The 22539-nt window shown below is 50.7% G+C and overlaps 1 protein-coding gene across 1 annotated transcript in view; it reads left to right on the forward strand.

The window, feature by feature from the left end:
* Slx9 (SLX9 ribosome biogenesis factor) overlaps positions 1-17749 on the forward strand; it is a 31699-nt gene extending 13950 nt beyond the window's left edge. Inside the window, exons 3-6 of the mRNA XM_050143193.1 lie at positions 832-900; positions 6578-6725; positions 14046-14114; positions 16087-17749. Coding sequence (XP_049999150.1) covers positions 832-900; positions 6578-6725; positions 14046-14114; positions 16087-16210 — 410 coding nt within the window. The 3' untranslated portion in view covers positions 16211-17749. The remainder of the gene's footprint in view (positions 1-831; positions 901-6577; positions 6726-14045; positions 14115-16086) is intronic.
* The last annotated feature ends 4790 nt before the right edge of the window (positions 17750-22539 follow it).

Below are 22539 nucleotides of genomic sequence, written 5' to 3' on the forward strand. Positions count from 1 at the left end.
AATTCCTTACAGGCCAACATGATCTAGACGGTTTCTCATTGAGACATACCTTCCCAGTATGTCCAGTTGACATTCAGAACTACCCATCACTCCCTGTCTCCAAAGATAGTCATACTGCTTTTCCTTCTGAAAAAATGTTTTGAGACAAGGTCTTGCTTTGTAGCTGTGATTTACATTGTAGCCCAAGCTGGCCTCAAATTTATGGCAGTTCTCCTCCCGCAGCCTCCTGAGTGTTAGGATTATAATAGGCATGAACTCCCATGCCTGGCCGCCTGCCATTCCATTCTAAAGAACCAAGAGTTGGTTAGCACTGCAGCACATGGACTTGGAACACAGTCCAGCTCTTACAGTAGGGATGTGCCAGCACACCATAGCGGGTTATCTGAGGCCAGGAGCACAAGGAGGGGAGGATAAAGCCAGGCAGGCGAAGCTACCACCAGTAAAGACAGGGTGGAGAGCCAGAGACGAGAGGCTTGCAAGCTGGTGTTTGGTGATGGGCGGTCTCCGGGGGACTTTGTTCTCAGGTTTTCTGTCCTAATGCTGGCAAGCAAGAGGTATGTCATGCCTAGGACCTGGTTGACACCAAGGCAACCTCACGTTAACACAAATAGACTGGGGGCCCAGCCGAGCTTGGAGAGCCTTACAGCCTTGTTCCAACATAGGAGTGCCCTGCTACATGGAGCCTTGAAGCTGAGGGTGTAGGACTGTTCATCACCAGGGCATGGTCACAGCCTGCTTGTTCTTGGCCTTAACCTCTGCAGGGATGGAGGGACCTGGGCGGAAAGACTCCGTCTGACCTCACTAATTACTCATGTGCTCTCTCTCTCTCAGGTACAGAGCCAAAGACCATTTTGCCCAAGAAGGAAAAACTGAGGCTTCGCCACGAGCGATGGCTACAGAGTAAGTTCATATCGTCATCTTGTGAATTAGCCAAACTTGCCTTGTCCTCACAGACCCTGATGGGATCGAGGAGGAGCTCACTAGGAAGCCTTAGAGGCAGCACTCGGTGACTGACTTCACTCGGCCACATAGAGGGAGTCAGCAACAGGACAGCATGAGGTAGTTTGTCCCCAGAGTGAACATAGACCCACGGTGTGAGCCTCCTGCAACCTCCTTGCTTCCTCTTCTGTAGAATGCCATCTTGAAAGTTGTTCTCTGTCCCTTTGGATACAAGGTCTGTTTGGGACGCCACGGTGAAAGCTTAACTATAGAGGTGACACGTACCTCTGTGTGGTCAAAAACCCCACAGAAGTCAGGCCTGCCTGTGGATCCTTCCAGGTCTGGCTGAGGATGGTGTCCTACTGCGCAGGCTGGCTTAACTCCTTGGGTAGGCAAAATTGACGTTGAACTCCTGGTCTCCGTGCCTCTGCCATGCAGCTGAAGGTCTGCGGGAGTACAGCAGCTCGCCTGGCTTGTCTGGGGTTGGGTTTGGTCTCAGTCTCCGTCAGGCATCTGGAGCAGATGGAGCAGCTCTCCCTCGCTCCCTTCCTGTACTAGGTAGTTTTGTTTTCCATAATGTTGATTATGTGCGACTTTTCCCAAGTGTTTTCTTGTGTTTATTTGAAAATTGTATAAAATGCTTTGTAAGTTATTTTTCTTAGCTGTTATCTTTTTAGTGTGATTCTGCCAACTTTGGGAGTTAATTTGGAACATTTTCATCTTTATATTCTTGCATGTTTAAATATAACTTACCTTATTTTTTTCTTGAAAATAGGGTAATTCTCATTTTTTTCTTTAAAACTTTAAAGAAAAGGGTGTTTTTTGGAAGCAGTATTTATAGGAATTGGTCAATTTCCTTAGTGATTCCTAGCTTTTATTTTTTACTTTATAGATGATTTTTAAAGAAATAGGCTGTCTCTTTACTTTCTCACAATTTCTAGCAAAAGGTTGTGCAGTGTATTCTCTGTGGAGCAGTAAATGCTGAGGCTTCAGCTGTGGGACCTGATCGGGTCTGAGGTATGCTTCTTTGATGTGGAACTTTTCGTTCCTGGTGGTTGATCGATTTGATTGCTCATGATTTCTTCTAAAATAGTCTAATCAGATCTCAGACATTCTTCACAAAAGGCTGTGTGTTGCTTCTTCCTCCCTCTGTTCCTCTCCCCAATCCTTCCCAGTGCTGGGGCTTAAACGTAGGGTCTTTTTTATGCTAGACAGGTGTTCTACCACTGAGCTACATCTCCAGCCCTGCTTTCTCATTAGATATCTTCTGTGTATGCCTGTTTGGTCCGCATGTCTGCAGGGGTCAAAAGAAGGCATCAAATCTCCCGGAACTGGAGTTATAGTTGGTTGTGAGCTACATTGTGGGTGCTGGGAACTGAACCCGGGTTCCTCAGGCTCACTGCTGAGTTTGTCTTGTCATTTGTGTCTGTGGTCTGCTGTTTCTGCTTAGATTCATTAAGAGGCTTCCTCTCTAGTCCGAGAATCCTGGCTACTAATTACTAGTTCTGTTGTCTTCTCTGCGCTGTTAGCTCCTGTCTGACTCCCTGGCCCCAAGTACAGTGGCAGCTGCGTCTTCAGTTAGCACTGTACTTCTTTATCTCACAACTGTTCATTGGTCCATTTCTGTCTACGCTTCTGCATCTTCTCAGTGCTTTTCAAAGCGAGTTAGGAGCATTTGTATACCTGCCCACAAATAGGTCGGCTAGCGTTTAGCTTGTCTGTGGCCTTCTCTGTTCTCTTGTGAGGAGTGTGTTTACCTCGCACAACAGTGACTTCTGACAGCTGTGTCTGCTACCTGACTGCCCAGGGTGAGGTGCCATGTCCGGTGTGTCTGTGGTTGGGTTTGCAGTTGTCTTCCAGGAGTGCATCACTCCCATGCTCTGCTTTCCTGCCACGCTGCACTGCTTGCGGCAATGGTCAACCCCATGGCTGAGAGACATCCCACTGTTCATGTCCATCTTTGCTGCCCTGTGGTGTTGTTGATGGATGTCTGCCTTCCCATCTTGTCCGGGGTGAGTAAGGCTGTGTGCGCATTTGTTCCAGTCTTTCTGTGCACATGTTTTTATTCCTCTTATGTAAATACTTAGGAATGGAATGTGGGTCATAGGGCAGGTGTATGTTTAGTTTTATAAGCAACTACCAGACATTCTTCTGAAGCAGCCGCTCATGTGCCCCCCTCGAGCAGCATGAGAGCTGTGGTGGCCCCACAGCCGTGCTGACCAGTCTTCAGTCATAAACCTGGACATGGGCTAACACTCGTGGACTGCCGGTCTTTGTTCTGTGGAAGAGTGCTGTCGCGTGTACATCTCCCTTGCAGTTCATCTTCAGTGAGGTTCATTTTTCTCAAGCTGCTCTGTGTTTTTATTATTGAGCTTGGGGGCTCTCTGTGTGTGCCGAGAACCTGCTGGCCTTTGTCATCTGTGTATGCTGGGATCCGCTGGCTCTGGTCTTCTGTGCTGTACTGGGGACCTGCTGACTGATCAGCTGTGTGGAGACCTGCTCGTCCTGGTGTGTGCGGTATTCCTTGCAGACTAGACTGTCTTGCCCATTTAGTATCCTAACTTTTTTTTTTCTTTTTGAGGCAGGTTTTCTCTGTGGTCATGACTGTTTTGGTGCTCTCTCTGTAGACCAGGCTGGTCTTGAACTCAGAGATCTGCCTGCCTCTGCCTCCTGGCTGCTGGGACTAAAGGCATGTGCCACCACTGCCTAGCTTTTTTTTTTTTAACTGCAAGAGTTTAAATTTAAAAATGTCTAACTCATATTTCTATTTCCATAGGGTTATAATGTGTTTTGTTTAGTTTAAGAAAGCCTTGCCTAGGTTGATCTCTGTGAGTTCGAGGTCAGCCTGGTCTACATAGTGAGTTCTAGGACAGCCAGGACTGTGTAATAGACTCTGTGTCACAAACGAACCCCAAAGAACATCTAACCTGAAGTCATGGAGATGCTTGTTTTGAAGGAGCTGGAGCCTAGCTAGTCCTTAGGTGTGGTTCCTTAGAAGTGGCGTCTGCTGTGAATTGGTGGGTCGCCACAGTCTGATGCAGACTGTCTTCATCTTTGGAGTGTTGTTCTGAGAGTCATGTGGCTTTTCTCCATTCCATGCTCTGCTGTGGCCCGTGATCACCGTAGTTCAAGCAGGCAGACACAGGTCTCCTCTGTTCCTTTGTCTTAGGATGCTCTGGGTGTTCCTGGTGATCAGCATGGCCATTTAATTTTACTGTTCCTTTTTCCTTCTCTTTAAAGACAACAGCTTAGAGGGATTGTGACTGGGGTCACATTGAATCTGGCGGTCACCTTCAGGAGGGTTTGCCACCAGCACTGAATCAAGTCCAGGAGCATGATATTCGTCATCATTGCTCTTAGCTTCCTTAATTTCCATTATTACATTTTGTGATCTTGCTAAGGTCACATCTTGGGTTTGGTAGCTATACACTGTAGGCTCTCTGGGACCTTTAACAATTCCTCTCATGGCTACCACTTCGTGGAACTGTCCCAAACTTTACCTTTGTCCTGTCCCTCCCTCCCTTTTGCTCCACTTGGCCTGTAGACTTAACTTCCCCAGTGCCAAGCCCTCTGAGGAATGGTCTCCCTCCCTGGAGTGCAGAAGTATGGTCTGATGATGGCCCTTCAGCCTCTCCTGCTTCAGGTGTCACTCCAGGGAATGAGGGGCAGCAGCAGGTGTGGCCACTTGTCTGTCTTCGTCTGGACTGTGCTCTGGACTCCATTCTTGTTTATTTTGAGGGTTAGTGAGACCCACTTTCTGCCTTCCTCCTTGTTCTGTTGCAATAATGTTTCGTTCACTGTGAGATTTTCTTATTTGGAGACAGGGTCTTGAATATCCTGGGCTGTCCTAGAAACTGTGAATTTCTTATCCTCCTGTCTCCGGCACTTGAGGGTTTTGTTTTTGTTTTGTTTGTTTAAGAATAGGATTTAGATTAGTTTCCCAGCTAGCTCTGTTTGGTTAAAGTCCAGTTGTAGTGTGGGGTAGGGATTGAGGCCAGGCACGTCTGCCCTGACCCCCACCATTTCCCTGCCGTTTCTTCTGCCTCTGTCATCCCCGCCTCACTGGTAGCAGCGAGCTGCCAGATGGGAGTGAGTGCCAGGAGACTGCAGTCGGCCCCATCTTGTTGAGCTCAGTAGAAATGAGATCTTTACTATCTTTGATCTGTTTATGGATTCATTGTATCTTTTACCATGAGTAGATAGTGAGTTTTACCACATCTCTTCCGGCACATCCAAGGACCAGGGTTTTTTCCTTTTAGCCGGCATTACCGTGGGTCGTTGTGGGTTTCAACAACTTCCAGACACCAAAACTATCCCTGCATGCCCTGGGTTGCCCTGTTTGGGCATCTCTGGCTTGGATTTGCTTGTGTGTATTTGGGCTCCATGGCTTTCTCAGCTTCGCTCTTCTTTCTCTGGGTCTGCCAGGTATGTGTGAGAGGGTGGCCCCTAGCGTTTCTTCCTTCTAGGGAAGTTCAGGGGAGAGGGACGGGTGTGATGGGGTGCTAAGTGAATTGTTTGCTCTGTTCCAGCTAGCCTGAAAAAAACCCCACCAGATTGTCACTTTATAAATCTACCAAGTCTCTCGGGCTGCGTTGGGCAGAGGGTTTGGAGGACTGTCTTTGCCTCAGGATGAAGTGATAGCCCCTGCTCTATTGTGCCTGCCTGTATTGGTCAGGGTGGGCCTCTCTGACCTGCCTGGGGAGAGGCATCTTCACAGCTGGAGTGGGTGGCAGAGGTGCCTGTACCTCGCTAAGGAAGAAGCTGCTGGCGGCCTCACTCCTCTGTTAGGGCTACCACGTGTTTGAAGTGTCTGACTAAAGGTCCTTGTGTTGCTATGCCACCCAGAGAGAGTGGGGCTTTGTCCCAGAACTGCATACACCCACAGCCACCTGCGGTAAATAGCAAGTTTAAGCACTTGTCGTATTAGCAATTTGGAATTAAATCCATCTTCTGAAGAAAATCCAATCCCAAGGCTGTGCCCTGCAGTGAACTTTCTCTTCCATTAGTGCTGTGCCTGCCACCTGGCCACCCACTCTGCTCCCTGCTGTTCCCTGTGGCTGTCAGTTCCTCCCCATGACCATTGTCCCCATCTTGGAGTCTTAAGGAAGTGCCACATGGTTCTAGATTGCTCAGGATAAAAAGGATATTGTGGTTTCTCAGTAAGAGACCTAAGGAAATGGAGCCCAGGACCTGCATCTGCCCACTGCAGCCCCCTGTGTCTGTAGCCCCCTGTGTCTGTACCTACATCCTTCACTGCAGCCCACCCCACCGTGTCTGCTCTGCAGACCCCTGTGTCTGTGTGCCCAGACCCTGCACTGTAGGCCCCCTCAGCCCTGTGTCTGTGTGCCCGGGCCCTGCACTGTACCCCTTACAGTGGGGGGAAGTCCCCTGTGCTGCAGCTCCAAGCTCAAGTCAGCCCTGTAATTAAAGTTTGCCTCTGTGATTAAGAAGAAAAAAATAACTCAGAGCTGCCCCCCCCAAGTCTTTAGGGGTGCAGAGCACGTGACAGGGGGAAACAACACTCAGCTCTGTGGGAACAAGAGGCCCCAGGGTGCAGTGGGTGCCTTGGCATTGGTGGCCTCTGGGAGGGGGCGCTGGGGAATGGGTTTAATTTGCATGTACTCCTGTCTCTCCCCAGAAATTGAAGCCATCAAGCTGGCTGAGCGGAAGCTCAAGGAGGAGCGAAGACGCAAGGCCATGGTGGTGGTGGGCGACCTGCACCCCCTGAGGGATGCCCTGCCTGAGCTGCAGGAACTGGAGGCCAGTCGACAGCAGCAAACCAGAAGGTGAGTGTCTGGTACTGGCCAGCTCTTCCAGAGCTGTGGTCAGCCCTGGATCCCCACAGCCCTGGGTTCAGAGGGAAGGGAGGGATCAATAGCGGTCTTTGAAGGCTCCCATCTCTGCAAGGTGAGTGAGTCAGCACTCAAGCCCCATGGGACCCGTAGAGCCTCAGCCTTGGGTGTGGTGGCTGTTATGAAAGGCGCACCCAGACTTACCCTGGTGGCAGCCTGGCTAGCCCACCAGTGTGTTCCCTCGGCCTTCCCACTGGCCTCAGTGTCCAGCCTATGCATGCACATGGGCCTTGTGGCCACTGCTGTGTGTCCACTAACCTTCCTGCGCCCCTTGCAGACAGCTCTGACATCTTGTTCTCAGTCCTTCACTTGCCACCTGCCTGTGTTCCTCCGTCCCCTGATCCCCACTAAGGGTGAGTGTCTGTACGTGGGCACTCTGTGGGGAGACCTCGGTGAGTGGACATGGAGCCTACCCAGCCCTAAGCGTGTCTAACCTGTTTCCGCAGTGAAGGGATGAAGAATGGGCACAGGGCAAGGGGCACTCAAAAGTGCAGAGCTGCACTCATGGGCAGGTGGAGCAGCTTCAGGGCTCTCTGCTATCATTCTTGCTGGGCTTTCAGTGTTTCTTTGTCGTTACTGGTTTTTGTTTTTTATCATTCATGCATTCATTTGCTTATTTATTTATTTGAGGGTTTGTAACTCATCGTACAACTCAGACCAACCTTGAACTTAATGCTGTCCTCTTACCTCTCTGCCTTCCAGTGATGGGATTGCAGATGTGAGCCACCAGAGGCTTGTTACTGCTTAGTTTACCTCCTAAAAACAATCCTCTCTCCTACTGCATTTTCATCTGGGAATAAAGCAGAGGTTATGTGCACTTCATCTGGGTGAACCCTCACCCTTATCGTGGGGCAGGTGGATGGCATGCTGTGAAGTCAAATGGCCAAGGGGTGGCTTCCCAAGATGGAACACCCATTCTGCTCAAGCCAGATTCGGCGCTGACACAAGGTCAAGACTCGAGCTGAGCAGAGCCAGCGATGCAGATTCCATTCCTGGTTCTTAAGCAAAAAATGTGACCCTGGTCAAGGGTCCCTTCCCTCTTTATAGTTTCTCATCTGAAAAATGTGCTTGGGGCTCCGAGAATGGGGAGAGCTACATAAACAGCCCGCTCTATCAGCCCAGGGAGGAACATGTTGGGGCTGTGTGCTTGCTCAGGGCTGCTTCAGCTGTGATGGGAGAAGGTTCTCATCTTGTCCCAGCCCCGAGTGCTTTGCTCACACACTAAATTTAAAGCAGTAATTAGGGGATTGGGGAAACATCTCAGCCTGTCGAGTCCTTGCTGTGCACTGTTGATGGCCTGAGTTTGGATCTCCAGCACCCATGTCAAAATCAGGACATGGCTCTGTAACCCCCGTGCCACGTGGGTGGAGACAGCAAGATTGCCGGAGCTCACTGGCTGGCCGACTTAGCCAAATTGATAAGCTCCAAGTAAAATGAGGTAGAGCTATTGAGGAAGATGCTGGTCATTGATCTCTGGCCTTCACATGTGCACACACACACAAGTGCATACCTATGTGAGCACACCTATGTGAATGCACACCACAAAAGGAAATAGTAATTTACTAGAGGGAACTTGACAAGTGGTCCTCCTGCTTCCTCAGGCTCCTCTGGCTGTGAGCTTTTCATACTGAGGCAGACATTTGGGAGAGCTGGGAGCGAGGGAGAGGTTGAGACAGGGTTTCTTTGTGCAGCACTGGCTGTCCTGGAACTCGCTCTTAGACAAGGCTGGCCTCTAAATTATCTACCTACCTGTGCCTCCTGAATTCTGAGATTAAAGTCGTGCACTACCACCACCCAGTGAGTTGAGCCTTTTTCACGTCCCCCAGCCCATGTTTTCTACCCCAGGTAGAAAGACCTGGGTTGTCAGGAGGAAGCTTATGCAGACTGAGGCCTTCTTCATGTCATTGTCCAGCCACTCACTGCCAGCCTAACTCATCACTGAAGCGCCCAGAGGAGGTGTTTCCCAGGACGCTCATTGTGCTGGACTCTGTGCCTTTGGGTAGGGCGTGGCCACTCTGGGCCCAGGTGGGGAGCTGTGCTCCCTCTTCTTAGGGGCAGGGTCTGCAGAGTCATGGATTCTACTGCAGAAGCATCTCTCCTCTTCCCTGAGGATTTCCCCATCATTGGTTTATGTTCTTGAGGACTCATGTTCTGGGCTATCATCCAACACCACTTCCTTTAAACTGCAATTGTTTCAGCAGTGGCCACCGGCATTTCTTTCAGTAGCTCCCTGATGGCTCTGGTCTGCCCATCTGTGGGGTGGGTGTGTCTGAGGGCTTACTCACCTGATGTCAACAGATGCTGGGAGCTCTCCTTGGGCATCTTCTGCCTGGTCCTGGTACCAGGTGTTTCTCCAGGGAGCCTTGTTTCTTGCCTTGGGGAATGATGCCGGAGAGCAGGGTCTGAGACTGGAGTGCTGGTCACCCCAAAGTCTGACTTCCAACGGAGCAGATGCTCCAGTACACACGCCAGCCCGAGCATGTGTACTTGGAGTTAGGAGAGCATTACAAGACTGTCCTCACTGTAGCAACTAGGAGCATGCACTCCACTGTGGTGGTTCGGGAAGTATTCAGTGGTCTCAGAGAGCTGTCACAGCATAGCCATGGTTTTACAGTAAAGGAAAGAGACACACAGCAGAACATGGGGAGTCCCAGAGGCAGAGCTAAAGTCAGGGTGGGAGGCTCACCCAGCACTGAGGACTGCAGCTGGGGATGTTTACATGCCAGTGTCTCTGCCTTTGGCCACTCTTTTCCAAACCTGCACCCTGCCAGCCCCTTGGCCTCCTAATGCCTAACTGGCCTTGTCCAGGGCAGTGTTTTTCACAGTGGGAAGAAAGGTGCTATGTCTGATGGCCACACTTTCTGCCCCCGCAGTCACATCCCCCTCATGTCCTAGGCTCAAAGGGACTTTATGTGGGACAGTCATGTGACTTTCTCCCATACCATGGGATCTACTGCAAGTCCATGGTATGGCCTAGTACTGTTGCATGTCAGAGTGGCCTAAGGGTCTTCACAATACCCTCCAGGTACCCCTGTAGTGGCTGCTCTCTCTCCTGGAGCTAGGCTGGAGGGTCTACAGGATTCCTGAGGTAGACTGTTGTTGTGGGAAGCCATTAGTTAGTTCCTGACTGCTCAGCCCCGAAATAATCACACAAAACTATATTAATTAAAACACTGCTTGGCCCATTAGCTCTAGCTTATTGGATTTACTCTTATATTAATTTAACCATTTCTATTAATCTGTATATCACCACAAGGTTGTGGCCTACCAGGAAAATTTCAGCACGTCTGTCTCCGGCAGCTCCATGGCATCTGTCTGACTCTGCCCTTCTTTCTTGCAGCATTCAGTTCAGTCCTCCCTGCTTACCTAAGTTCTGCCCTATCAACAGGCCAAGGCAGTTTCTTTATTAATGGTAAACATAGCACACAGAGGGGACTCCCACATCACCTCCCTTTTTCTGTTTAAATAAAAATGAAGGTTTTAACTTTAACATAGTAAAATTACATGTAACAAAACAGGTATCAAGCAAGAATTATAGTTACAATATTTATATCTATCTATTCAACTTCATCAAAGACTCCAGAAGGATATAATATTACCTAAGTTAACAGGAAGTGCATTGCAAGCAACTTCTAACATTCTAGAATTGACAGAGACATCTTGCTACCTGGACAGTCACCATAGACTGTGCTATTACCTGCCAACCTACTTATGAGAGATGAAATTCTCTAGAATAGGCTAGGCTGGCCACGGTGGCACACATCTTTAATCCCAGTACTCTGGAGGCAGAGACAGGTAGCTATATGAGTTTGAAGCCAGGCTGGTTTCGTACATTCAGAGCTACACAGAGAACCATGGAACTCCTGTCTTAAAAGACAAAAACAATAAAAGGAAAGGAAATCTCTATGACAGGGCTTATGCTTTTTCTATTCATGCCTCTTCACACCTGAGAATACTTTTTTTTTCCTTTCTTTTTTTGGAGACAGGGTCTCTGGCAGGCCTGGAACTCACTTTATAGACCAGACTGACCTCGAACTCACAGAGGTCTTTTGGCCTCCGCCTGATCCTGAGATTAAAGCCCGGCTCCTGGGAAGGTTTTATATAGCTCCAAGTATGTAGGTTTATAAGGTAGCTGTATAAATCAACCACTAACAGAATAAATCAAAAATAAAAAATTTATTTTAGAACAATCCTGTAGGATATATATATATATATATAATTTTACCTTTATTAAAGATGAAATCATATTTGTATACTGATGAGATGATTATGCTTGTTTAACATGAATCAAATCTTGGGTTGTGATAAGAGTACTTATTGCTTTTGCAGAATACCTGGTTCAGTTCCCAGCACCCACGCTGAGTGCCTCACAGCCATCTGTAATTCTGGCTCTAGGGGCTCCTATGCCCTCTTCTGGCCTCTGTGGGCACCTGTACTCCTGGCATCCACTCACAGACATGTACATGCACACATAAGTAAAAGTAAAAACAAATCTTTTTTTAAAAAACAATAAATCCTGACTGTACATTTGATTTTTGCAATCCTTGTCTTTTTAAGTGACTTTTTATTTTATTTTATTTTTATTTTCGAGACAGGGTTTCTCTGCAGTTTTTGGTGACTGTCCTGGAACTAGCTCTTATAGACCAGGCTGGCCTCGAACTCACAGAGATCCGCCTACCTCTATGTACATTTGATTTTTAAGGATGTAGAGTATCTATGTCCTTAAGTCAGAGACAGCCCCTGTCCCCACTGTTGAGAGTCCCAGAAGAGGGCCAAGCTACACAACTGTAACACATGCAAAGGGCCCAGGTCAGTCTCACACAGGCTCCCTGGCTATTGGTTCAGTCTCTCTGAGCCCCTATGACTAGGTAAGTTGATTCTGTGAGTTTTCTTGTGGTGTCCTTGATCCTCCAATCCTTAGTCCCCATCTTCCGCAGGATTCCCCAGACTCTTCCTGGTATTTGCTGTGATCTGCATCTGTTCACATCAGTTGTTTGATGTTTGGTCACAGGAGATGGCCAGTTCAGGCTCCGTATCCTCTGTTGCTAGGAGTCTTAGCTGCGGTCATCCTTGTGGATTCCTGGGAGGTTCCCTTATGCCAGGTTTTTACCTGGCCTCAAGATACCCTCCCCCTTTCCAGTAGTCTGTTTCAGTACTCTTCCCCCTTCGTAACCTTACCCTCCAACCTGATCGCTCATGTTCCCATCCCTACTCACCCTTAGTTCACTCAAAAAAATCTCTATTTCCTCTTCTCAGGGAGATTCATGGGTCCTCCCTTGGACCCTCTCTGGGGCTGTGGATTATGGTATAGTTATCCTTTATTTAACAGCTGCTGTCTACTTGTGAGTGAGGATATGCCACCCTTGTCTTTCTTGGTCTGGGTTTCTTGGTCTGGGTCTTGGTCACACAGTATGATTTTTTTTTTTTTCTAGTTCTATTCATTTGCCTTCAAATTTCCTGTTTTTTTTTCAGCTGAGAATTACTCCATGTGTAAATGGGCCACATTTTCTTTATCCTTTCCTTGGTTGAGGGACATCTAGGTTGTGAAGCAGAAAATTTTAAATCAAGGATTCTATAAATGCAGCACAGAGACCCCTTGACTTGATACTAACAGGGACACATTATAAGCCTTTGTTTCCCCAGCTGACCACGATGCTTCTCTGAGAGCCAGAAACCTTACATTGCCACTGCTCTCGTGTGTTAACAGCCTGAATCCAAGCTGACAGGTCAGCCACTGCTGGTTGGCAGTGCATGCTGGGAGCATTCAGGACCAACGCTGCAGTAAAGGTGCATGATGCAACTCAGGCAAACTCTGCCAAAAACATCCTGGATTCATTTCGCCTTTGGTTCTGAATCTATTTTTGGCTGTTGTACGTTTGGAGATCTACTAGTTTTAAATTTTTCAGTTATGAAACACCATATGGGGCTGTGCTCTAGGAAGTCCCCCGTCTGTCTGTGGAAGATCTTCACAGGGTTAGTTAGGCTGTGCTCTAGGAAGTCCCCGTCTATCTGTCTGTGGAAGAACTTCATGGGGTTAGTTAGGCTGTGTTCTTGCTCCCAGTGTCTGAGTTCAGAGGTCTATGAGACCTGGGCTGCTGCCACTGTCCTCAGAGAAGCCCCGGACTGCATTTTACAGCCAGTGGGCTGAGGGAGCTCCTAGGTCATCCGAGCCAGTATTCCTGTCCAGGCTGGGCTGAAGGCCTTGGCCCCCACTGCTTAGGTATATCTTCTCATACCATGGTGGATTCTGGGGCCTCTGGGAGGACTAACAGGCATGAGGTCACCATCCTAACTGACTGGGGACCAGAGACCAGGATGTGAGGAGCCCCGAGAAAACGGAAGTGTTGTGCATTCGTATTTGAAAAGGCGCTTGACTAGGAGCTCAGGAGTCTAGATTAGATATTGGTCCAGGGCACAGTGCTTTCTGCCCTCCCTCTGCTGGCTCCCGACCAGGGCTCCTCCCGCTCAGGACCTCACTTGCTCAGCATGGCATCTCTGAAATCATCTTGTCAGGTGGTGGGCTCTGGGATTGTCCTCTCTGCCATTGCTGGGCAGAGATTCCAAAGACTGAATCCATCCCGGGGACCTGCAAGAGTGCTCCTGGCATGGCTGGAACCATCAGAGTCGACCTTAGGAGATTGCTGCCTGTCACTGAGCCCCAGACTCGCAGACTAACCCCCCATGTCAGACCCAGTGTGGTGGCTTAGAAGACTCTGAGAATCTCTTCAGGGTCTCTTGTCTGGTGGTCAGCAGGCAAAACTCTCTTGGCCCAGAAAGTCCCTCGGTGCACTTCGACATCAGTAGGGCAGACATGGCGTTTGTGTCTGGCTCCTAAGGTCACGTTGGAATGGCAGTTGCCGCAGACCTCTTGTAGTAGAGCTCTCTCTTCTCTCATCAGAAGTGAGGGGACAGATGTCAGGTACCTGTGTCTTGTCAGGAAGTGCGATGTGTTTTTAAGGGTAATGGAGTAAAGGGCCCAGGGCAGGCTGCTGCCTAGAAGGCATCTGCATTCAAGTTGGGCAGGTGGCAGACTCAGGGTACAGATGTGATGTGTGTGTCTTTCTGTATCACACGGGGACCTTAGGGAGTCAGACAAGACTCTGGATACTGTGGTTGTCAACTTTAGTTATGGGACCCAGGTGCCACAGCTCATCTAGATCCACAGCCAGTGTGCAGGGTAGACACCAGGGGAGCCACAGAGACAGATTTCCTAGTGAAATGTGGTATCAGACTGACTTTATTCTCTGTCCACAGGAGGGTGACCAGCAAGCCCAGGCCAGTGGAGCTTAGCCGGATGAGTACAGCCCAGAGACAGCAGCTCCTGTGAGTACAACCCTACCCACCTTCTTCCTGATCTCCTCATCTACACCCCAGCCACCTCACCCCGAGCCTCTAATCCTCTTCTCTGTCCTGGTTTGGCTTCTGACTCCAGATGGGAGACATTGCTGGGACCAAGAACTTTGCTGTCCTGTAGTTAGGCCTTGGGCGCCTATCTGGAGTGCTTCCAGGGAGTGGTGACAGCTTCTGTGTATGAGCTTTCCCTTCCCTGAGCCTCTGGAACGGTAGCTGGGACATGTGCTTACCGCGGGTTAGACACACACAACCCCACACCTTGTCCCATTGGCGGGCGGTATTGTCCTGTTGGCTGACTGACATTGTACTAAGATGTGAGCGTGGCCAGGAGATTCTTGGCTCGTTTTTTAGCCTCTGCAGACTTGGCTGCAGTGGTGTGCTGGCTTTAGGGGAATCTGAGGCAGCCTGAATCTCACACCCACACATTTTTTTTGGTTTATTTGTTGTTTTTGCTTCCAAAAATGATGGTTTCTTTCCTTGTCTATGTATAGAACCTCTGTTATTTAGTAGTGTTGAGTGTTCTGTGTCAATTTTTCCCGAAGCTCTTTGTTCTTCATGTCCTTTCATTGTATAGGTAAAAGCCTTTTTCGACCAGGCTGGCCTCGACCTCACAGAGATCCGCCTTCCTCTGCCTCCCAAGTGCTGTAATAAAGGCGTGAGCCACCACTGCCCTGCTCATGTTTTTGAGATAGTTCTTCCTAAGTTACACAGGCTAGTCTTGAACTTGCTCTTTCTGACCAAGGCAGGCCTTGAAGTTGCTGTCCTCTTGTGTCCCCTTCTGAGCAGCTAGTGTTCCAGGCCCAGGCAGTAGGCCCAGCTAGCCTCATTACTGTCCTGCAGACTGATTCGCAGTCCTCAGCCTCAGAGCGCCATTGTGCATTCAGGCTTCCCCATCTCTCCGCCACACCTCTCAATCTGTCTTCCTTGGCTCCTTGCGGACCTCTGTGCATCTTTCTCAGCAGCTTTGTCTGAGGGCAGTTAGTGCAAACAGTTCTGCTGAGTGAGCATCCACCTTAACTGCTCTCTGACAGTTGCTCTTCCCGGAGCCTCTGCTATAGCCCAGCCTGGACCAGGGCAGCTCCCTCTGCACCGTGGCTGGGATGAGCAGTAACTCTACCTGCTGGAAGGTGCCCTGTCCCCGCAGCTTCTTCTGTTGCTGTGAAGAGCCACCATGACCAAGGCTACACATGAAAGGAAGCTTCTAACTGGGGGCTAGCTGGCTTAGTCCATGCTCCTCAAGAAAGCAGACAGGCATGGTGCTGGGACAGCAGCAGAGAGCTTTATAGGAAAAGAGACTGTGCCTGGTGTGGACTTTGAAACCTCAAAGCCTACCCCCAGTGACACACCTCCTCCAGCAAGGCCACAGCTCCTGATCTTTCCCAGATAGTTCCACCAAAAATTCAAACACGAGCCTATGGGGCCATTATCAGTCAAACCACCACACCTTCTTTGTTGACTGACATCACATTCAGAAGCAACACAGGCTGGTGGCTTGTGTTTCCAGGTTCTGCTGAAGGTAACTGCTAGGTGAGAGAAAGGACAAGAGAACCTGGCAGCCAAGGCTCTGGCGTATCTGAGAGGTCAGGGTCATGAAGGAAGCTGGGCCCCGGAGTCGCCTGTGCGCATCGCTGTGTCACTGCCCCATGGCTCAGTGCTCTCCGGTGCACATCTATTTTGGGCTTATTTGGGGGGAAAGGCACCTCTTATATAAGGCTGTCTTCAGGGCACATGAGCTGCCTCTGCTCCCCACTTGTCAGCTCCTGCCTTGGCAGCAACCCCTGTGTCCTTGCCTCTGCTGCAAGCCCTGTGGCCCTGGCACTGTATGCACCTTGTGCTTCTTCTGGGCCCCTGCTGTCTGCTCTAGTCTTAGGCTCAGGCCTGTCGTGTGGGTCCTGGGAGTTCTTGTTCTTCTTGTGCTGACCTCTGCTTTCCATTCTTTCAGTGAGGAAGAAAGGACCCGGTTTCGGGAGCTGCTGGCCAGTCCATCCTACAGAGCCAGTCCCCTGCTGGCCATCGGGCGGCAGCTGGCCCACCAGATGCAGCTGGAAGGTGGCGACCAGCTCTAACCAGGACAGTGTGTGCTGTGAGATCCGGGGACTCGTGGGTAGAGGTGCCAGCAGCTCTTGAATTCTGTCCTGTACCTACGTGGCCGCCTGACCAGTCTTGAGACCTAGGGAAGGGGAAGGAAGAGCTGCTGGAGGACAAATAAAGTGACCTGTGGCCTGTGCTTCCATGGCCTGGAGCCTTCTGTGGCCTGTGCTTCCGTGGCCTGGAGCCTTCTGTGGCCTGTGCTTCCGTGGCCTAGAGCCTTCTGTGGCCTGTGCTTCCGTGGCTTGGAGCCTTCTGTGGCTTCACCTCCCACTGAGAACCAGCCACTCCTGGATTTCTGGCGCTGACCTGACTCTGGGACAGCTGTCCTGGGTATCTGCAGAACAAGCCCAGGGTCCCCCACTAGTGGTGGTGGCGGGGGAAATTGGGTGGTTGCTCATGTATAGATTTGCAGGGGCTTCACCAGTGTGAGACCTTAGTACTCCTCACCAACAGGGCAGCCCAGCTGGCCACCTTGCTCCTCACATCGTCTGCCTTCGCCCAGGCCACACCTTGTAGCCCAGGCTTCTCGCTGCCTTTTACTACAATGACCAGGGAAATAAGTGAGGACCAGCAGCCGTGGAGCCTGGGCAGAGCAGATGAGGACCTCAGTCCTGGTATGGACATCATAGGGCCTTGGTGAATGGAAGAATAGATGTAAGAGAGAATAGATCTAAACCAGGTGTGGCAGTCAGATAGATCTCTGAGTTCAAGGCCAGCAAGGTACACAGAGCAAGTTCCAGAACAGTCAGGGCTGCACTCTCTTAAAAACAAACAAATAAATTAATTAAAAAAAAAAAAAAAAGCGTGGCCAGGCCTGGTCACAGACTCAAGTTCCTTTCATCAGAGGCCATTTCCCATTTCAGCCATCCTCTGAGACCCTGGAGCTGCCTTGCTGGCGGGGACTAGGAGCTCCTGAAGAGAAACCGTGTGTGCCTTAGCCTACCAGTGGTGCAAGTGCTGTTCTGTGTGGCTGGCACCACTAACGCAGTTTCATGTCTTCACGCTCTGCGTTCTGAGGTTCTGGGATACGACTTGAAGTGACCCCAGTCTGGCCATGGTTGCTAATGCATTTTCATGATGCCTGCTGCAACCTAGGGCCACCCTTCAGGGTCCTACCTGGGAGAGCATTCCACAGGCCAACTTCATGTATAGGACCGTTGCAGCAGGTCAGGGTCAGTACAGCAGAGGGCACATGCGTGGACTGAGCAGGAGAGAAGTCAAGCAGGCATCACTGAGACTGCCTCAGAATCGCTGCAGAGGAGTGGCCCGAGGTGACAATGTGTGAGAGCAAAATGGTCCTCAGCTGGCCAGAGACTGAACACTGAGCAGGTAGGGGTTTGTCGGCTCTGGTTACCCTATTTTACTTCAGGCAAAGCATGTGCTCTCGTATGGATGGACGCAGAAGGCAGATCCCAAGAAAGTGCTTCTCTGCGTGGTGATGGGAGTTTGCTGTTTTTGTATCTCCTAATCTGTATAGAACGAATTACATGGCAATACATTTCTGTGAAAACATACAGTTCCCTGGTTTTCGTGCTGATTTGAAAGTGATGTAGCAGATGAAATGACCCTGAGGGACAGCGGTGCCTTGGCCCCCAAGGTGGAGCCTGGCTTCTCCAGCCACACTCAACTTAGGATACCCCGGCCACCAAGGTAGGGTCAGGGTAGTTGGACAGTGGGGACAGGAGGCAGCCGGAGTACATCTCTGAGGGTGATTTTGTGCTAAGCAGGTACGGGCGGCTGTGGGGATGCTACTGTGACTGTCCCCAGAGACCCTCTGTTGAAGCTGGTGGCTGTATTGGGAGGAAGCGGGGCCCCGTGAATCTAGATCCTCTGCAGTGTACCCTTGTACACTGTGCATTGTGCATTGGGACCCTCTTGGCTTTTTAGTCACACAAACTGAGCAGGCCTGCTGTGACATCACCACCATTGGGACAAGCCACCAGGGACAGACCTTTCCTCGTAAGTCCATTCTCAGGTACTTTGTCAGCAAAACATGCCCAGCACAGGAAGAAAAGTCGGTGGCCCCAGAGTAAGGGACTCCCAACTAAGCAGTATCCCCTTGAGCCCAGACCCTGGTCATGGGGTTTCCTCTGTCCTAAGCAGGACTGGACCTGCCCGCCCCATCCTTACTGAGGTGTGTGTGTATGGTAGTTGGGAGGGAGGCCGTCATAAGTCCTGGTGATTGGGACATTGAGGGACCTCATCTCTCAGACACGAGCCATACTGCAGTGTGACCTGGACTTGCTCCCCAGTCATATGTCCTCTCCTCGGGTCCCCCCCCTTTTTTTTTTTTTTTTTTTTTTTTTTTTTTTTTTTTTTGGTTTTTCGAGACAGGGTTTCTCTGGTTTTGGAGCCTGTCCTGGAACTAGCTCTTGTAGACCAGGCTGGTCTCGAACTCACAGAGATCTGCCTGCCTCTGCCTCCCAAGTGCTGGGATTAAAGGCGTGCGCCACCACCGCCCGGCTTCCTCGGGTCCCTTTTACATTTCTTCTGTGCTGTTCCCGGCTGCCAGCCTGCTAAAGCAGGATTCCCTGATCCTGGGCAGACCACACAGCTTACCCTTGTGTGCCGGAATAAATTATAGATTACTTCGGTTTGTATGACAGTCAGAATGCATGGAGCACCCCGAGTACCCCATCCTGGTCTCCCCTGCTCCAACAGGCTTGGAGACTTGGGTGACTAGGATGTCACAGGACTTGGTTCTGCTCTGAGAGTATAGAATCAGGTTGGCGTGACCACACAGTGGTGTGGCGGGAGCCTTGTACCAGCTGGGTAGCATAATGAAACAGTTTGGAGGCCAAATGCTCACAGCCCTGTCCCACACCTCTTCTCTTTCTGCTCTGGTCCTAGGATTTGGGGGTTACGGGGAGGGGAGGGGAGGGGAGAGTGTGAGCCTGCATGCCTACGTTCAGAACAGTCCCTTGATTTAGGGCTCTCTGCTCTGACCATAGTTGTTGAGACAGAGTTGCTACGTAGCACAGGCTGGCCTCACACTTGTGGCAAACCTCCCGCCTCAGTCTACCAAGCGATGGCACCACAGGCGTGTCCCACCTGACTCCATTTTCAAATTTGCCAACCCTTGACTCTTCTGAGAGTGCGGTTTCTCTAGGCACCTGGGTTTTTAGCATTTCTCTGAGATGAGCAGTCCTTGGAACCCTTCTGGGTTGGGAGGTGAGGAGACAATGATGCTGGAGAGCCAGGGGTCTGGGGGAGTCTCCGGGTGCAGCTGTGGCCAGGTCTTCCGTCCATGGCATGCTGTATGTACGCCTATGCAGTATCTCTTTGTCTTATACTAGCTGTTTCTTTTCCCATAGGCCGGAAGCCATGGACGGTGGGTAGAGGGCACTTTATGCGCCCTGTCATTGGATGAATGAATGATGGGAAAAATGGGTGGAGGGCATCTCATCTTTCAAACTGCCCACTGCCTCCCTCTGCTCAGGAGCCCCCCTTTTCTGCCTGGGCTGAGGGCACCCGTAGACTTCATATGGTTAAGTTAGGTGAAGGACGGGACTCCAGGAGGCTCGACCTGAATAGAGGGTGCTGGGATGTGTGAGACACAGGCTTATGCATGGCTCCCAGGCTGTGCAGCAGCCCAGACCGACACTCCACAGGCTTCTGTGCTGCTTAGAAGCCAAGTGTTGAATAAACACCAGGCTCATTTCTTCTGGAATGTTCCCTGAACAGCGATAACATCACCCTGAGACACTGGGAAGTGCTGGCTGCTGCCCAGGCCTTGTCTATATGTGGCTCCTGAACATGGCCTGGCAGCTGTGGGCAGGGAGGGCCCCAGCCTTCCTCCCGATTCTCAGCCACCCCCATGGCCTGTTTCCAGGGAGCACTATCAGCGCGTGCTTCCAGGATGTCGTAGAGCCAGCTGGCTGTGGCGATAGCAGGCTGGCCCCCGCATCCTCTTTGAAGTCACTCTTGGGTGTCTGGCCTGAGCCCTGGCCCTGAGATTATCTACCTTATTTTTTTTTCCAAACATATATTTTTATTTTAAGTGGATGGGTGTTTTGCCTGCATGCATATCTGTATCATGTGTGTGCTTGGTGCCTGTGGAGTTCAGAAGAGTGTTGGATCCCCTGGATCTAGAGATATGGATGGTGTGAGCCACCGTGAGGATGCTGGGAATTGAACGGGTCTTCTGTGAGTGTGAGATCAGCCAGGGCTCTTCACCACTGAGTGTCTCCCCAGCTCCTATCTACCCCCTTTAAAAAAAAAAAAAGTAGAGCCCCAGTTCAAGTGTGTTTTTCTTCCAAATATAATGTGGGCTAGCACAGTTCGAGGGCCATCATGGTACGGATTCAGTCTCCCTCAAGATTAAGAATGCTACAACTTTGAAAGAGTTAGCCATTTCTAGTAAACTGGTTTTTTAAAACTGACAATTGTATTCCCGAATCTAATTCCTTCTTCATAGTCTCACGGACACAGAGGCCAAGGAGTGTCTGTCATGCCTCTGGAGTACAAGTGACCTCCTTGTCCTTGTAGTACAGACTGTCTGAAGGAGAAGGCCGCAGCACGGGGAAACAGGTCTGTGGGGGAAAGCCTCCCTCCTGACCCACCCAGCCTGAGTGCTGAGCCCCCTTCTCGGCCAGGTGATGCCCTCCCCTTCAGCTCTCTCACCCCATACTCAACCTGACACCCAGGGTTCCGATGTGTGAGAGCCAAAGGTAGCAAAGCCCTTGATGCCACAGGGACAGCTCTGCCCCCAAGCAGGTCAGCCTACTGCCGGGTCAGGGATTGGATAGCTCCACACACAGGTACACATGCTTATACCATGCACACTGGGTACATACTCAGGTAGAGATAGGCAAGCATGCAGGTCGTGGGAAACATCTGTTGGTGTGTGGCCGTCCTCGGGACATTGCTGTAGTCTAGGGAGGGAGAAGGCTCCTGGTGATGGATGAGTGCGTTGGAGGTTGGCTAATGGATCGGGAGCACAAGGCCCCTACTCTTCTCTGTTCTTAGTCTAGACAGGCTATCGCCTGGAGGTGGTGTGGACTCTGTCCCCAGTTGCAATAGCCGAGGACTGGGTGAGTACTAAATGCCTAGGTCCCCAGAGAGCCCTGCTCTCCCACACGGCCCTCCAGTCCTCCCTTCAATGTTTTGAAGCAGTACTCAACCTTGAGGCCTTGGATTGGTAATTGAATTCACTTGCCATACGTGTATCTGGAAGGAGTCGCACACCGGGACCCTGCAGTCCCATCTTTCCCCATGAAGAGACTATATGCTGTGTCCTAGCAGGGTAACTTGAAGGGGCCTCTTCTCAGAACAAGGAAACCTCGGGAGAAGTTCCCCGGGTGAAGTTTCTGACTAGCAGAGCCCCTCCCACACCCGAAGTCCTCCTCTTGGCTTCTGGTTTCCCATCGGGAACACAGGCACAGGTCAGGCCTGCAGGAAGGAGCAGCTTCCATCTTCCCTTTGGAGTGGCTCCGCACATGCCCTGTGGTTCAGTCACCAGCCCCTGTACCTTTTGCCTTTTCTCAGGGCCTGCTCCTCCTCTGTGTCTGCGGAGTCACCTCTAACTCTCCCGTTCATTTCACCATCTGCCTGGCTTCACCTCTGGACAGCCGTTCTCCATGTAGTCTGGGTGTGAACAAGGAGGCCGAGCAGCTTCTCTGAGACCCTGGGCAGGAGGGCAAGAGGTTGACCAGAGCATGGGCCCTGTGATATTCTTTCTAGAGGCTCGGGGACAGGCTCTATGCTGCCTAGGGACAAGACAGTGGCCTGTGGTATTTGAATTGTAAGCAGGCTGAGATGTAGTCCATCTAGGAATTTCAAGGAAGCAAAAGATTCCATTGGTCATCTACCAGTCTTTGCTGTGAGCTGCTTGAAACCCACACATAAATCTGGTGCCCCAAACGCAGTGTAGGCTCCTGTCAATGAGAAATCTGGAGGGTTGCCCAGTCGCCCGCAGCCTAGATGTCAGTCCCGTTCTTGTCATGCTGAAACAGATGCAAAAGCCCAGGCCATCATAGTCCCATTCTCTCTAGGCAGGAAGGAACTGGGTAGAGGGAGCTGGTAAGGGGACAGGGAGTGTTACAATGGTCCCCTGTAAAGGCTTCCCCAGAGGTCCCCCGGCAGTGTCCACCTGTCCTGCACTGCCAAAGCTGGGCTAAATACGCTTCCCAGATTGAGGGAGGCTGGGTCAGTGGGAGAGTTAAGGAGAAGGAAGTCCTACCCGCAGAGACCACCCTATCCTCTACTGTGGCCAGAAGGTACCAAGTCTACCATGGGACTTGTCCTTGGCCATAGACAACCAGAAGACTGTGGGCCTGGGCTTGTCAGTGCTCAGGGGACTCTA

The sequence above is a fragment of the Alexandromys fortis genome, unplaced genomic scaffold (genome assembly GCF_014885135.2).
Source record: "Alexandromys fortis isolate MF-2015 unplaced genomic scaffold, M_Fortis_MF-2015_v1.1 scaffold_9, whole genome shotgun sequence".
Classification (NCBI taxonomy): Eukaryota; Metazoa; Chordata; class Mammalia; order Rodentia; family Cricetidae; genus Alexandromys; species Alexandromys fortis.